We start from the raw sequence: 17912 nt of genomic DNA on the forward strand, positions 1-17912 counted from the left end.
TGCAAAATGAAGCCTTAATGTTTAATTAGGGCTGTTAAAAAAAAAGGTAAATTACACTGACACCCCATGAGGTTTATGTTTATTACAGTTTTCCTCTTCACTTTTTGGAAATTACATCTCTTCCCTTGAGATTTAAAGTTTCATTACAGATTTTTCCCTCAGCCCTTTTAATTTTTTAAATGTCAATTTCACCCTCATTAGATAAATTACATTGACACTCCTCACCTTATAGAAATTGCAATCCCCTCCCTAAGGTTTAAAGTAGCATTACCAATTACTCCCTCGGTTAGTAAAGTTGGAAAAAAAAATTTATTAGAAAAAAATTAATTGAAAAAAAAATTTTGTTAGTAAAATTTTTAAATTTTTGTTTAAAAACTAACGTAAACTCATTTTTTGAATTTTCATTTTTTCCTCAAATTTATAAACTGAGAACTATTTATAAACCAAAAAAATTATCAAAAAAGTTTTTATGGCAGTTTTTTTAAATTTTTGTAAATATAAATTGAAAATTGAAAATTGAAAACTGAAAACAAAATGGTTACCAAATAGATCTCAGATGGTAAAAATGTCATAAAATTAACAAATAATTAAATAAGTTACCAACGTAACAAATGACTTATCAAAAGATTCTTAGGTTATTTATGGTTTGATTTTTAGAAATTTTTTTTAAAAATTAAAATTTAATTTGGTTAAGAAATAAAAAATAAAAAATATATTTTTTAAACAAAATGAAAATTATTTTTTTATTTTTTATTTCTTAATCAAATTAATTTTTTATTTTTAAAAAAAAAATTCTAAAAATCAAACCATACATAACCTAAGAATCTTTTGATAAGTCATTTCTTATATTGGTAACTTATTTAATTATTTGTTAATTTTACGACATTTTTACCATCTGAAACTTGTTTGGTAACTATTTCGTTTTCAGTTTTCAATTCATATTTACAAAAATTTTAAAAACTGTCATAAAAACTTGTTTGATAATTTTTTTGGTTTATAAATGGTTGTCTCAGTTTGTAAATTTAAGAAAAAAAATGTAAATTCAAAAAATCAGTTTACGTTGGTTTTTAAACAAAAATTTAAAATTTTACTAAATTTTTTTTTTCAATTAATTTTTTTCCAATTAATTTTTTTTTTCAATGAATTTTTTTTCCAACTAATACTAGCCGAGAGGGCAATTGGTAATATTAATTTAAACCTTAGGGAATGGATGGTAATTTCTAAACTGTGAGGGGTGTCAATGTAATTTACCCAATGAGGGTAAAATTGGTATTTAAAACAATTAAAAATGCTGAGGGAGAAATCTATAATGAAATTTTAAACCTCAGGGGGGAGATTTAATTTCCAAAAGGTGAGAGGAGAACTGTAATAAATATAAACCTTAGGAGGCGTCAGTGTAACTTACCTTAAAAAAAAAATCACTAGGAAAATTTTATTTTTTTTCTGATCTATATATTACATAGTAGAGTAAAATCAGAGTTTAAATATCATTCTCTCATTTGTAGTCAGTCTTAGCATGACGCAATTTGGCTTAAGTACGGATGTTTTAGAGTAATTTTTTTTAGAATGATTGTAGAGTCATCAGATTAGGCTTTGAGAATTGAAAGGTGAAATGATTATTGTACTTATTATTCAAAAAATCATCTAAGATCACTCTTCACTCGTGCCATCTCATACTATACTCTTGCTCATCGTTATTACCGTCACCACAAATTTAACATGATGAACATATATAATCACCACTGGGGTTGGTGGCCCAGTGGAGAATGCATTTGCCTCCATTAGCCCGAGTCAAGTTCGACTCTTGGGGGGGCGTGAAAAATCTTGGCTTTGCTAGGGGTTCTCTTTGAGACCTCGCGCTGTATTCCGATCGAAACTTGTCCGTGGTTGAGGCGGTTGATGAACTCCGCTGGTGCCTCAGTGGTGGGTCCCCCACTTGGTGGAAGTTAATTCCTGACTGGCAATCGGTTACCTCGTGGGTCCCCCACTTGGTGGAGGTTAATTCCTGACTGGCAATCGGTTACCTCAGGGTCAGAGTCCGCAGGGACTATGATGATACTACAGAACCCTTTATTTTTTTTCAATAAAAAAAAAACATATATAATCGATATTTACCTTTCCCCTAAAGTTTACATTCAATGAAAGTTATTCAGTGTTAGAAGAGACTCGCGAATTCATCTTATTCTACTCAATCACAATCGTCATTGACAAACCTTTGGCGCGGCCAACACTTCTTTATAGGTTGGAAGAGACTTTTGAATAGGGCCAACAATTTTGATGATGTGGTAAATCATGACAATCCTTTGGTGCTGCCTGCCAACACTTCTTTAGAGGTTGGAAGAGACTTTTGAATAGAGCCAATCATTTTGATGATATGGTAAATCAAAATTGACTGTCAGTAAATCATCGGGTTTAAATGACATTCACAAATAAATTATTTTCTTGAATCACACCTTATTTTTAAAATAAAATTATGAATTAAATTTTTTTTTGGGACACATAATTACCCAAAGGATCTAAAAAAAAAATTACCCAAAGGATTTTGCGAACTGGGTAGTTTGTACCTCAACAATGGGCCTCTTACGTCCACGAGCAGATCAAGGCTCATGTCGGGAAGCTTCTATTGGCATACGCATATACTCATTCTCTTTTTTACACAATTTTTTTTAATAAATAATTAGTTCAAAAATAAAATTTTAAAAATAAATAATTGGTTCGAAAGTAACATTCTGAAAATAAATAATTTGTTCAGAAATAGAATTCTGAATTTTTTTATTTTTTTGATATTTAACTTTTAAATATGTTTATTTAATATCTATAATAATAATTTACTTGAAAATAAAATTATAATAAAAATAATTTTTATTAAGGCCAAGTTTGGCATCTTCCAAAAAATTCAAAAAGTCAAAAAGTCACTATCCTATTTAAGTCACATCATCTTATTTAAGTTACATCACCTCTCTAACACATCACTTCAAACCCAACCCAAATCCAACCCATATTTCATAAAAAGTCAAAAAGTACACTTATTTAGTCTTCCCAAACTTTGCCTAAGTGCGTGTAAAGAGGGGAACGGGTTCTGCAAATAAAAGCTCCCCCCATGTCGATGTTACTGGCCTAAGAAACATTCTTGTGGACCAAAGTACCCTTCTCCTCTTTCTTCTCTACCCAGAGACGCATGGTTTGATGATGAAAATGAAGAAGAAAAGGAAGAGGAAAGATCAGCGATTGTGATGTCTTTGTGTTTGAGTTCTCCATCATCCAAAAAAATCTCTCTTTTTCCCCTCAAATTATGGAAACTCAGAACTTTCTCTCACATTGGTGTTTCTAAAAATCTCAGTGAAAGATTAAGAAATGATCATGGAAGCAGAGCTCTCAGCAGAACCCAAACATCTGGTACACCTCTCTCTCTCTCTCTCTCTCTATATATATATATGTATATATGTGTATCTCTTTCCCTCCTCTTGTCTGAATTTTTGTGCTTGTGGAAACAGGGTCAGAAATGGAGAGTAGTATCTATACAATTCTCACTATAGACCGTTGGGAATCACTGAACCACATGGAATACAAATTGGGTTCTCTCAGACCAGTTCATGGGAGGCTGGCTTTGAAATTTCTCAACTGGGTCATCACACAACCTGGTTTGGAGATTGCTCACATCACTCATGTATATTGTATCACAACCCATATACTGATTAGGGCTAGAATGTATGACTCTGCCAAGTCTATTTTGACACATTTGTTTCAGATGGGTATTGAGTCAAACTCTGTTTTTGGGGCTCTCATGGACACTTACCCTCTTTGCAATTCCAATCCTTCGGTTTTTGACTTATTAATTAGGGTTTATTTACGAGAAGGAATGGTTGAAGATGCTATAGGGATATTCAATTTGATGGGTTTTCGAGGGTTTAGGCCGTCAATTTATACTTGTAATATGATCTTGGCGGCAATTGCCAAGGAGCGGCCTGTAGGGGCTGAATGGTCATTTTTTAAGCAAATGCTTGCGAGGAAAATTTGTCCCGACACATGTACATTTAATATACTGTTACATACTCTATGTGTTGATGGAAAGCTTAAGAAAGCGGGCTATCTTCTTAGGAAGATGGAAGAAGCTAATTATGTTCCGACTTTAGTTACTTACAATACTTTGCTCTATTGGTATTGCAAGAAGGGAAGGTACAAAGCGGCTTCTGAGCTAATTGATCACCTGAGTTGTAAGGGTCTCGAACCAGATGTGTGTACATATAACATGTTTATAGATGATTTGTGTAGAAATAATAGAAGTGCTAAAGGTTATTTGTTATTGAAAAAGATGAGGAAGAAGATGATTTTCCCGAATGAAGTCACCTATAACACTCTTATTAGTGGGTTTGTCAAAGAGGGGAAGCTTGGAATTGCTACCAGGGTTTTTGATGAGATGTCAACGTTTAACCTTTCACCAAATCGTGTTACTTATAATGCTTTGATTGATGGGCATTGTCAGGGAGGTAATTTTGGAGAAGCTCTGAGACTTGTGGATAACATGGAAGTGGTAGGATTGACACCTAATGAAGTTAGTTATGGGGCTATTTTGAATGGGCTATGCAAGTGTGGCAAGTTAAATTCAGCAAGAAGGATTCTTGAGAGAATGAGAAAGAACGGTATAGTTATTGGTCGTGTTGCATATACAATGTTGATTAATGGGTTATGCATAAAAGGGAGGCTCAATGAAGGTGTGCAATTGCTTGATAAGATGTTCAAGGATGGTGTGAGTCCCGATGTTATCACATACTCAGCACTTGTAAATGGATTCTGCAGAGTAGGAAAGATCAATAATGCGAAGGAGATGATATGTAAGATGTGTAAAGCAGGACTCGAACCAAACAGCATCATGTACTCTACTATAATCTACAACTTTTGCAAGCAAGGAAATGTTATGGAAGCAATGAAAGTTTATGCAGTTATGAATCAGAGTGGCCATGATGGGGACCTCTTCACTTGTAACGTGTTACTTGCTTCTATTTGTCGAGATGGAAGAGTAAAAGAGGCAGAGGATTTCATGCATCACATGAGCAGGATTGGTCTAGTTCCAAATTCCATTAGTTTTGATTCTGTTATAAATGGCTATGGAAGCATAGGTGATGCACTAAAGTCATTTGCCTTGTTTGATGAAATGATTTACTTGGGTCATCACCCTAGTCTTTACACGTATGGGGGTCTCCTAAAAGGACTATGCAAAGGAGGAAATTTAGAGGAGGCAAAACAATTCTTGGATAAACTTCAATACATTCGTCGTGCTGTAGATGTTATTTTGTACAACACATTACTGGCTGAGACATGTAGATCTGGCAATTTGCAAGCAGCGGTAACCCTTTTAGATGAGATGGTCCATAATAATGTTTTCCCCGATAGTTACACATACACCAGTCTTTTTGCTGGGTTGTGTAGGAAAGGCAATGTGGTTGCTGCAATTCTGCTTTTTGAAAAGGCAATGGAAAGACAAACTTTCTTTCCAACCCAGGTTACGTACACCTGTTTAATTGATGGACTTTTCAAGGCCGGCCAGCGAAAGGCTGCGGTTCATTTCTATGAAGACATGGTGGAGAAAGGTCTGTACCCTGATACAGTTGCTTTTAATGTGATTATGGATGGTTACTCTAGAATGGGACAAGTGACTACGGTGTACAATTTAATTTCTCGGATGAAGTATGAGAGTCTGTGGCCCAATTTGGCTACATATAACATCCTCTTACATGGGTATTCAAAAAAACAGGATATATCGAAATGCTTTGCATTGTACAAGACCATAATAAGGAGAGGCTTTGTGCCTGATAAATTAACATGCCATTCTATAATGCTTGGACTTTGTGAATCAGGTGTGCTGGACATTGGGCTTAAATTTTTAAAAAAGATGATTGTGGAAGGTACTGTGGCTGATCTAATTACATTCAACATGCTAGTTACTAAATTTAGTGAGAGGGGTGAGATGGGAAGGGCCTCTGATCTGTTGAAAGCCATGAATTTGTTAGGTGTATTTCCTAATGAAGAAACTTATAGTGCCATACTTAAGGGACTCAAACGAAAACTTGGTTTTCGAGAATCTTGTACTTTTTTGTATGAAATGTGGGGAAAGGGATTTATTCCTACAGATAGACAGTGTATCACTCTGATTACTGGTATGTGTAAAGTGGGGGATATACAAGGAGCATTCAAGCTAAAAGATGAAATGGAGGCACTTGGTGTTGGCTCCCGAGAAGTAGCTGAGAGTGCCATTGTTAGAGGGCTCGTGCAGCGAGGGAAGATGGAAGAGGCAATGCTGTGTCTTGATTGCATGCTTCGCGTGCAACTCATTCCAACAGTTGCTACTTTCACAACTCTAATGCACAGATTCTGCAAAGAATCTAACCTTCCAGAGGCTTTAAAATTACGAGATATAATGGAACATAATGGTGTGAAGCTTGATGTTGTTGCTTACAATGTCCTTATTACTGGCCTCTGTGCTAATGGTGATGTGGCACATGCATTTGAACTATATGAGGAGATGAAGCAAAGGGGTCTCTGCCCCAATACCACTACTTATGCTGTTCTTATTGATGCTGTTTGTACAGAAAGCAACCTTGTGATGGGCAAAATGCTTCTAGTGGACTTAGAGGAGAGGGAATTGATATCTGAAAATGGAAGTACTCAAGATTTGTGTGAGCGGTTGAAGATGGCTATGAAAAAGATAAATTTCTTGAGGTACAAAAGAAAGAAATATTGCAAAAAGTGGTAAGAGCTTTGCCAAATTATACGACTCATAGTCTGGAAGCTTACTGGCAGAAAAGGCTGATATGGGTGTTTGATTATTTCAACCAGTTGCGTTACTCGAGTCTAGGTCTGTATGATGCAGTTACAATCTTAAATTTTTTAATATGTACATCTTTGAAAGTGTTTTATATTTCTTCTGGCATTCACCTTTTAATTATTATATGTAATGTCTGCTTGTGTCTTAGGTCAGAAGCACTTGAGGAGCTGGTTTGTGCAGCTTTTGCATGAATATGATAGGCATTTTATTGAAGCTGAATGTGAAAGTGTTAGGAGACCAAGTACAACTTAATTTATGCCGTCAACATGGGTTTTCCGTCCCACTAGCATGAGTGGTGATATGCACCACGTAAGTCTATAATGCCGTTCTTATTTTCTTTTTGCCTGCAAGAGTGTAAATGGTCTTCTTGATGTTGCTGCTAAACCATTGAAGGGGGGATTGGAGATGAGCCATTCAGTTCCATAGGCCTTTAGGCCATGTTTGGATGGCAGAAATCCATCACCAAGAATTTCATTCCAAGTATCCCATTACTAGTAATCTGACTCATGTGTTAATGTCTTCCAAGTGTTTGGATCAGTCACCAATCCTATATGGGAAAGTGATAAGATTTCTCTTGGGGGGTTTGGGAATAAGATCTTTCGTCAATGTATGCATTCTCATTCCACCTTTCTAAAGTTATCCCATAATGAAATTACATGTCTTGGGCACACTCAAACAATGAGATTGAGGGGACACAGAGTCAGGATTCTTGTTCTGCCTCTCAGTTGCTGCTGTCCAAACATAGCCTTAGGCTTTGAAGACCATAGTTAGAGAAGAAGAGAAGAGACACGTTAAGTGTGTTTCTTTGACTTAGTTTGGTATGCCATGTCTAATCCATTGGAGACTATGCTGTTTGACTAGGTGGTAACTTTTGTCTAACTTGGTAAATACATTCTATGGACACTCTTTGAAAGGACTTTTTTGTTCCAGTTTTGAGTTGTGTTATGAGATAAAATTTGAATTTTGCTTATCAATTCAGATCCATCAAACCCCTCTAGTCGAAGGATATGTGAATTTGGCAAAAGTTGTCACATTTTTATATTTTTAATCTATTTTGTTGAGTTGGTTCCTGAGTGTGACCAATATGCATGCCAAATAAATCTTGTCGTTGGCAGTACTAGCACCTCAACCTCGTGGACAACTCTCCTCCTTTGCTTTAAAGTAGTTCATATTTTTATTTCATGCGTACCTTTATAATAAGCATTAGTTGTGCATCTTGTGAAGTAAAATACATGAATCTCATTGTAGATTGCCCGAAGCTCAGCGACTAGTTGGATTCGCTCTTTAAAAGTATGGTAATAATACCAAATTGCCTTACTCTTGAGAATTTTTATTCGAGATGTGGTGGAGATGAGCTTCACAATGGGCATGTTGTACAATGGATGAAGACGAAAGCTGCATCTCTTCCCAAGTATTCTTTCTTCACTCTAAAATTATCTATTTCTCTTTAATTCATCCTATTCTTTCAGCCAAAGTATTATTTCCTCTAAAAATAATCCAAGTTCTAGTAAGATTTTCTAATTACAATGTTACCCTTTTATTATTATTATTATTTATTTTACCGAAGTGGTAACATGCACAAACTACAACAATATATTGAGGCATGCAGGAACGACTTGTTCAACATGTTTTGAGATTATAATAGAGACGAGTGATGTATATTAATGTAAGTATTTGGTAATTTTTGGATTTCCTCAATAACTTAACCTACTGTGCTGTTAAAGCCAGCGATCCACAAACACACCCAGTCAAACACTTCCCATCCTTTGTGGTTATTCTAAATAATTTTTCTGCCCATATATTATTTATCTATTCAATTAATTCTTAACACAAGTTTTGAGTATGGTGCAAAGGATCTTGACCTGTTGCAACAAAAACTGAAAGAAAATGAGAATTTCGGATAATGTTAAAAGCTACCTACCTCCACCATAGAAATTTCATGTATACAAATTGTTTAACATATTTCTTTTTACAGTTTACGTTGAATCTTAGAATTTCAATCCAATTTTATTGATGGTTTTCAAAATTAAGAGTTAGATTCAAGATACGATTCTTGATTTGATAACTATGTTCCCTGGTGAAATTAAGGATGAGGATGTTTGTATTCTTTCTGTTTACTTATATTGTATTTTTCATGGTGTATATATTATCAACCTATATAATCATCTTATTTGGTTTTGGTTCTTCTTTTATACATGTTATAGTTGCTATAATTTTTACCTTCTCTCTTTTTCTTTCCTTAATTAGTGGGCCAATCTCAATGAACAACACAATGATGTTTACTCTAATGTTCGTATAATTTTTAACTACTAATTGGTTTCTTACAATTATTTGTTGTAGAAAATTAGATCTAAGGAAAAAATTTATTTGGCGTGTGACGGTGAACCATATCGGCAATGATCAGGACATTTGTTTTTAGTGTGCATTCGACATGAACATGCAGATGCATTTGTTTGGAGTCTCATTTCGAGGTAAGAGTTACTTTTTTTTTTTTTTTTTTTTTTGATTTTTTGTTTTTAAAACTTTCAGTTACTTTTTAAAACTTAAACTAGCTTATGTGACTATGCAGCTTGTTGATGCTTTTGCTGTGGTTAAAAACCGCTCAGAGTTCTACTGGGAATTTCTGTTGTCTATGAAATGTTGTACTAATATTTTGTTGATTCCTTCAATTTATCTAAAACAATATCAATATTTTGCGATGAATGTATAGATACATCAGTATTGGGAAATGTGTATGGCCACCTCAATTATAAAAATGCATCACTTTCATCTTTACAGATCCTCTCTAGACTGTCTCTAAAAGAGTTGCATTTGTATAATTTTTATAATTGAGGAATGAATATATACGAATGTATAAATAAAGAAATAAAGTGATATTAACACTTAAATAACTTAGAAGAGGACTGTTGGATGCAAAATATATGGAAAATTATATTTCCACACTATATAATTTCTTAGCACACATCACAAAATGGTATTTGGAAATAAATTTTTGAGCAACAGCCAAATGTTGGGATTTAAGTTATGAATAAAAAAAAATTATTCAAATATTCATTCTGCTCAATTGATTATATCCAAAGATTTGCTTTATGTTCATAAATTTATATCTGATATTTAAATCTTGTTTGAAAATTTATATTTGAACACTATTTGTGATGTATACTGAGAGTTTATACGGTGTGCAAATAGAATTTGTCATATAGTGTGTACTATATGCACCTTATAATAAAAGAAATAAAATAACATAATTTCAAACTTTTTAAGTCATAATTAAAAAAAAACTATCATAACTAAATACAACCTTAGTCATAATAACAGATCTCATGAGTCATAATTGAAGAAAATTTTTATCATAATTAAAAAAATAACATAATTAAAAGTGTATATGATACACCATTTTTAAGTGAATTCTATTTCTATACATTTACTTATATCAGTGTACATTATTTATCTCATTTCACACGCTATATATATTCCAGTAATAACATCTAACTCAAATATTACGCGCACACTTTCTACCCAAACACGCCCACAAAACCCTGCACCCATAGACTGACCTTGGATCAACCAAAGTAAAAAACAGGGACATAAGTTTTCATCTTTTTCTTTTCTCTCACTAAGAAATGTTACCTTTCTCTCACTACAATTTATTTATACTTATAAAAAATAATTTCATTCTAGTAACTCGGTTTGGGTGTTTCTGTTGGACGAGAGACAACCCACCAGTTGTTGCGGCTATCTAAAGGAGAGAGGAAGAGAGAGAGATGGCGATGGGATCACACCAGATTTTCAAGTAACAGAGACCTCATCCATACCAATTCTCACAACTAATTTAGATTGAAACGAGTACCAGTGAAAATGTCACAATTTCAATGGAGCCTTCAAGAAACCCTACTCACTTTTGAAAAACTTTTGTCATCTTCGTATGGAATTCTAGAAAATCCATTTTGTTTCTATATATGGAAAAGTAGACACAAGTATTTGGGTATATATGCACATATATATTATATATACGTATAGAAAGATATTCAAGACGAGAGAGAACACAAGAAAATGAAGAAGAAAGTAAGTGTATTCACTGTTCACGAGATGTGATGGTTTCAACACTAGCCGTTCAAACTAAGTTCAATCACCATTCACCGGTATGCATAGATCTTTCGTAGAAGCGAATAGATCTTTCTTAGAACCGAACACAGGCCGAAGTCAAATTTTTTTTTTTTTTAATTTTTGTAAAAATATGTAATTAAGATGTGCACTGGAATTTTTTATTTTTAAAAGATGTGTGTAGACTATTTAAGGCCAAGTTTGGCATGATTAAAAAAAGACAAAAAGTTACTATCCTATTTAAGTCATATCATCTTATTTAAGTCACATCACCTGTCTAACACATCACTTCAAATCCAACCCATATTTCATAAAAAGTCAAAAAGTACACTTATTTAGTCTTCCCAAACTAGGCCTAAATATAATATTAATGGTGTGTTTTGATATTCATTATGATTATTTTATTTTAAGATATAATTGTATTTAAAATAAATTTTTATTAAATATATGTACTAAAATAAGTAGGCATGTGAAAATAGAATTCTCTTCTTTTTAAGGACGAAGATATTAAGGGTGTGTTTGGTGTGGAGTTTTAATTATTATTCAAAACCATATTTCAACTATGTGTTTAGATAAAACTTTCAAAATACATTTCCACATCACTTTTGAAAACACTTTTCAGACAGGATTTGAATTTTGAAATTTGGCCTATCCGGACGTTCGCTTGGTTGACTAGAACAATGTTTGGTTTTTTTTTGTGGCAATTGGCAACTGTTATTTTTTTATATTTTAAATAAAAAATATTGTTTGAATTTTTAAAAAAAAATTATGAGCTTTTAATAAAATTTTGAATTGTATATTTGGTTATAAGTTGTAAATTTTTAAATCAAATATCATATGTTACATCAAAAATTTAAAACTCAATTCAAAACTGATAACTAAACAAAATTTTTATACTCAAATCATAATATTTCAAAACTAACAAATTTAAAATATAATTGTATTATCAAATTATATTTTTAAAATTTTACGGAACGCTACTTAGGGTTGGTTTGGGGTGTACTAAAAAAGTGCATTTTTTGTCTTTTTATGAAAAGATGTGCAGAAAAGTAGAGAGGTGATGTGATGAAAAAAAGATAAAAAGATGGATTATATAGTAGATGACAAACAAGGCCTTAAATTTTTCCAAAAGTAGGCGCCCCCGAGTGGTCACACGGTCACTGTCATCCAGACATAGAAATTGCATCCATCGTCTCCTAATTTAAAAAAAAAAAATAATAATAATAATCTAATAATACAAATAATTAAAAAATGATAATTCATAAACTAATCTGGCCTCCGTTTGGGAAGTGGGTTGGCTTTTTAGCTTCTTGACTTTTTTGGCTATTTTAGCCTGGGCTAAAAAGCTTGGTTTGGGAAGGACTTTTTGGCTTTTTTGACTTTTTTTGTGAGAGAATAATGTAATGATTATAGGTTGGATGCGATGTTTTGTTTGTTATGACTAAAATAGTCTATTTTATTTTTTGTGACTAAAATAGCCAAAAAAACCTGAAAAAGCCCTTGCCAAACACAGGCCTAGTTGTGTTCATTTCAATTATCCCAAACAAATCAATAATAATAAATAATAAATTATATATAAATATAATCGGTGTGTTTAATTTTAATTTTTTAAATTTAATTTTTTTAAAATTAAGTTTTTTATTTTTCATACATTTTTATTTTTAGTGAATTTTTTTAAATTTTAAGTAAATTTTTTTATTTTTTTAGATGCACCTTATTTAGATATATCTAAATAGTAACATATTTGTGAAAAAAAGTTTAAAAAATTAATAAATACACAAAAATATGAAAAATGTATTATTTTTTTTTTTGGTATTTTGATATTTAGTGAATTTTTTAAAAAAAATTTATAAATATTATATTTTTTAAGTATATTTATGTTAGGTGTATTTAAAAATTAAAAAAATTATTTAAAATATTAAAAAAATCAGTAAAAATAAAAAATAAAAAAAAGAAAAAATTTTGAAAAGTAAATTCTAAAAAATGACAGCGAAACAGAGTGAATAAAACTTGGGACATTGCCAGCAAAGCATGCCTAATCTATGTTACCCCCTACCTTTCCCATCACCGTCACGCGAGTTTTTTTTTTTTTTTTTTTTTTTGTGTGGGAAGGGATGCGTCAAAAAATATTATAAAAAAAGTAATAAATTTTATAAATATTAATAATTAAAATTAATATTTTTTTATTATTGTATAATAATTTTTTAAAATTTCACTAGAGTATAATTTTTTTTTAATTACATTTTATTTCTCCTCTCTAAAAAAAATTACATTTTATTTCTTTAAATTATAATTCAGTAGTATTTTACTTTCTTCAACAAAAAAATAAATAAATACACTTTTCATTTTAAAATATTTATTTATAAAGCTGTAAATTTCATTTTATTCAGTAATAAATATCATTCCTATTTCTATTCTGCTGCCCTCTAAACACAATAGGTCTTCTTGCAAAAATGAACTTAACCGGTATATTTGGATTCATTGACTATAAAATTGTATCATTTTCAGGAAAATATTTGTACATTTACTATTTATTTATTTTTAAATAGCTGTTAAGGTTTAAATGTATTGTTTTGAAGTGATATTTAGTGATAATTAAAGGGTTAACCTGTTGGAATTCAAGAAACACCGAAGAATATTTAATTGCTTTCAAGGAGATACAGATTCGAGTAAAATTAGGTAATGTTTTTTTTAGTAGTCTGTGAATTTTTTGAGGATTATCAAATTAGGTAATTTATTATATTTGTGTCTTTTCAGGTTTAATGTGTTTTTGTTAGTGGTTTGAGAATTATTCTTAGGATTGTTTAATATGTTTTTGTTAGTGGTTTGGGAATTGTTCTGAGAATTGTCAAATTAGGTAATTTATTCTATGTGTGTCTTTTCAGGTTTAATAAAGTCTACATACTGTATTTTCTACAACCTTTTTATGAACTTAACTAAGTTTACTGTAAATTCTTGGTTATTGTTTTTTATTTGTGTGTGGTGCTTGTAATTGCTCATCCGTGAAACTGTCCAGCTCTTTATGTTTTGATAATTTTATGAAATTTTGAGCTTCTGGTGGAACGGTTGCTCACTGAATCCACACTTGAAGTCGCTATTGAGAGCAAAAAACAGTTACTGCATGATATTCCATCGGCAAGTGAAGATATGATGAATGATTTTTCTTCTCATAGGATGGATGCTAATAGTGGATCGCCGGTGACGAAATTGGTTTTGTGTAGAATTTGCCATGATGAGGATGAAAATTCGAATATGGAGATTCCTTGTTCATGTTGTGGCACATTAAAGGTCATTTTCTTTAGCCTCTAATCATTTGAGGAAAATACCAAATTGTTGATGGAAATTTGGTTTAGTATTAGTTTAGTGTCAATTACTTGTAGAGTGTTTGCAAAAATTGCCAAATTAATGGAACAGTTCAATATACTTCTACCATAACATTCAATTTTATGTTCTTATAGGTGCATTGTTTTGTTTCCTTTCTCAAAGTCATCATCTGCTTTGGTTTATTTGTTACAGTTCCTCAATTACATATTCCCAGTTTATTTTCATGCATGAAATTCAAACCTCAAGTTCATCCTTATGTTTCCAATTTTTTTGGTCGATGCATATTTTCATTCTTGAGGTTTTATAATTGTACAATTGGATTATCTATTTTGGCTGCAATCTTTGTTCTAGAATGCGTGTGGCTCTTGTAGTCTGAGTGTGTGCACATTGGAATGAGTCAATCATCCATTTTGGTATCTTATTGAACCAAAACGGTGATATTGTTTCTTCGCTGATCAAGAATTTTGATTGTGGGGATATATTTTCTGAGTACCAACACGTGGCTAAGGTGACGCCGACGTGTCAGACGAGGTGCCACGTGTCCTGGTCATGACGCTGAGGTTATCTCGGCGAGGCCGAGGTTACCTCTGAAGATATCGAAATTCGAGATGAGCGGATAAGGCACAAGAGTCCTAGAATGATAAGAGGACTCAGCCTGGATAAAGATAAAGCTCTTAGGGAGTTTATCTCTATCTATAGAAGAGTCCTGGATAAGCACTGAGCAGAAGTCCATTGAAGCTAGGCTTCTATGGGGACTAAGATTGAGTTAACTATAAAAGAAAGGCACCCCCGATGGGTTTAAGGTACGCAATTTATATTCTGAATAGTAAGATTAACACCATTGATTATCTTTGAGAGATATACTGACTTGATCGTCGGAGTGCCCCCGGGTGGACGAACCACTGCCGGAATCTTCTCTTTCTGTTACAGGTCAGCTAGGTGTCATCTATTATGCCAGTGTTCTCCAGTTGAATACTGAGTTGGGCAGTGTGATCGAAAATTCACCCACACAATTTGGCGTCGTTTGTGGGAAAGAAAGGAGAATAGATGGCCAGTAACGGACAGAAGGAAAAGATTGGGGACGACACTCCTGCTGGGAGTGGGAGACCTATTAACCTTGATATCACAGGAGACGAATGCAACGCAGAAACTCGTGACCAGAATCACGGAGTAAAAGACGTCGACCAAACTAGCGACGCACCAAAGAAACCAAATCGAAGTGGATACTACAACGAGGACGACTTCCAGGTATGAAAGGATAGGTGCCTGCAAAGGGACGAAGAGATAAAAGAGATGGCAAATAAATTGGCAGACCTGCAGTCGGTCGTCAATTTCATGATGCAGAATAACGTCATGCAACCACCATTCCCGCTGCAGGACACGCCGATTCCAGCGGCCAATGCCCAGAAGGGACGGCAGAAAACAATTCCTGTAGCCCCTCAGCACAACGGGAGCGAAAGATACTTTCACCGACCTTCTAGGGAAGTCGAACGAAGAGAGTCAAGAAGAGAAGAATCACGGAGAACGCATCGCACAAAGGAGGCAAACCCCAAAGGAGATCGGCATGTTCAGGGGCAGGCACTGTGCTTTGACACAACTCATGGAGAAGGGTTGAAAAGGACTCACCACGAAAGCTGAAAGTAGTGCACCAAAAAGACTGAAAGCAGGAGATAGCCGAGCTCCTTGGTGGGCGAAGGAGGACTTAAGAGATTATCTCAAGAGGAAGCAACAGAACGTCGACGCCGAGGTAACCTCCCCAGATAAGCCGAGGACACCATTCTCGGTGGAATTGGACAGGTTTGAGGCGCCGAAAAGATTCAGTATGCCGAGGTTCCAAATATATGATGGTAAGTCAGACCCCAACTTTCACGTTGGATTATATTTGAACTCAATGGCATTGTATAATGGGAACGAGCCGTTGCTCTGCAAAGTGTTCCCCACATCCTTCGGGGAGATTGCATCAGATTGGTTCCACAAACTATCAAAGGGAAGCGTGAAGACTTGGGAAGGCCTGGTCGAGATGTTTGTGGCCAAGTTCGTAACAAATAAGCTACAGCCATTAAGGGTGGACGCATTGATGGTTCTAAAGATCAGCAAGGATGAAGGCCTTAGGGCCTATGCAAAAAGATACTATGAGGCGTTCAACCGAATACCCGAATGCAATCAAGAGGTGGCGGTCGTATCTTTCAAGAACGGCCTGAAAGAAAACTGTCCACTACGAAATTCTTTGGCAAAGACATTGCCAAAAAGTATGGAAGAGCTCATGGCGAGAATCGAGAAGTATGCCAAAGTCGAAGAAGATACGTCAGGGACTAAGGAGATAAAGCAAGAAAAAGGAAACGGCTCGCCGAAGCGAGGCCGAGGTAACAATGGATCGAGCAAACAAGAAACAGAACTAAGGGCTGCACAGGCAGTGACGATTGTGTTCCGAATCCCAATTCACAAAGTCCTGGAACAAATTAGGAATCAACCCTATTTCAGAGCACCAGCAAGGGCTCCAGGAGAATTTATGGGAAGAAATCTTGGTAGGCGTTGTGCTTACCACAATGAAGATGAACATATGACTCAGGGCTGTAGAGCCCTGAAAACACACTTGGAAAACCTGGTGAGACAAGGCCATCTGAGAGACCTTGTTGATGAGGTCAAGACGAGGGAAGAACAGACAAGATTACCTCAGGCGCCAGCAGCTCCGCCTCCCGCAGCACCACAAACTCAGGCATGAGGACCTCGGGTAGTTAATGTGATTCACTCGAAGGTCAACGAGAACGAAATTAGGGGGGAGACCCAAAAGGTGAAGCACCCGCAACATGTCTACCAAGTCGGGGAGAAGAGACATCAGGCAGATGAGTGCCAAGGACTAGTAGTGTCCTTTTCGGAAGCCGACCTTGATATGGTGCAGCATCCGCATAATGACGCCTTGGTAGTATCCTTCCAGGTTGAAGAGTGCCAAGTAAAACGCATCCTGATTGACCAAGGCAGCTCTTGCGACATCATGTACGTTCGATGTTACAAGGAGCTCGGCCTTCACCCAGACGATATGGAGCAATCCAATAGCCCAATGATCGGGTTCAATGGAACGCCGACATAGCCACTGGGAACAACCAGCTTAGAGGTGCAGGCAGGCACCAGGAAGATAACAATAGAGTTCACCGTAATCGACACACCCTTCCCTTATAACATCATTTTGGAAAGGCCATGGTTGCATGTACTGAGGGTTGTTCCCTCAACTTTGCATCAACTATTACGGTTCCCAACAGAGTATGGGATTGAGGAGGTCAGAGGAGATCAGCTGTAGGCAAAGAATTACTCCATGGTAGCAATGAAATCCACCTGCAACATTCGAAAACCAGAGAAGACAGAAATTGCAGACGAGGACGTGGAGGTCCTAGAGGATGTCGGCAAGGAGCCGGCTAAAAAGAGTGAAGAAACACTGAAGAAAATCCCCGTCCAAGAGGGGGATGAAGAACGCTTCTTTCTTCTTGGCTCGGGCCTAGCCGAAGAGGAAGAAAGAGAGATGAAAGCCTTTTTTAGAGCAAATATTGAGGTGTTTGCTTGGACACCTTATGAGATGCCTGGCATTGACCCCGAGGCCACTTGCCACAAACTGAATGTTGATAGGTCGGCAAAACCAGTGATCTAACGAGCAAGAAGGCCGACGTTG

The 17912-nt window shown here is 34.8% G+C and overlaps 1 protein-coding gene across 3 annotated transcripts; it reads left to right on the top strand.

Moving 5' to 3' along the window:
• The first annotated feature begins 3095 nt into the window (after positions 1 to 3095).
• LOC114307360 (PPR superfamily protein) lies at positions 3096 to 9600 on the top strand. Of its 3 annotated transcripts, XM_082880256.1 has the most exons (6): positions 3096 to 3396; positions 3495 to 6853; positions 6972 to 7132; positions 8072 to 8234; positions 9164 to 9294; positions 9393 to 9600. In XM_082880256.1, the coding sequence occupies exons 1-2, from the start codon at positions 3234 to 3236 to the stop codon at positions 6749 to 6751; spliced, it is 3420 nt and encodes a 1139-aa protein (XP_082736382.1). In that variant the 5' UTR covers positions 3096 to 3233; the 3' UTR covers positions 6752 to 6853; positions 6972 to 7132; positions 8072 to 8234; positions 9164 to 9294; positions 9393 to 9600. The 3 variants fall into 3 exon arrangements, with proteins under 3 accessions (XP_082736382.1, XP_082736383.1, XP_082736384.1); XM_082880257.1 differs by lacking the exon at positions 8072 to 8234; XM_082880258.1 differs by lacking the exons at positions 6972 to 7132; positions 9164 to 9294; positions 9393 to 9600.
• The last annotated feature ends 8312 nt before the right edge of the window (positions 9601 to 17912 follow it).

Source organism: Camellia sinensis, chromosome 7, assembly GCF_055761805.1.
Source record: "Camellia sinensis isolate YWXY chromosome 7, ASM5576180v1, whole genome shotgun sequence".
In the NCBI taxonomy this organism is placed as follows: domain Eukaryota; kingdom Viridiplantae; phylum Streptophyta; class Magnoliopsida; order Ericales; family Theaceae; genus Camellia; species Camellia sinensis.

Coding starts and splice junctions, on each gene's coding strand:
- LOC114307360 (XM_082880256.1), top strand. CDS start 3,234: ATGTCTTTGTGTTTGAGTTCTCCATCATCCAAAAAAATCTCTCTTTTT. Junction 3,397..3,494: donor CAGCAGAACCCAAACATCTG/GTACACCTCTCT, acceptor TTGTGGAAACAG/GGTCAGAAATGGAGAGTAGT.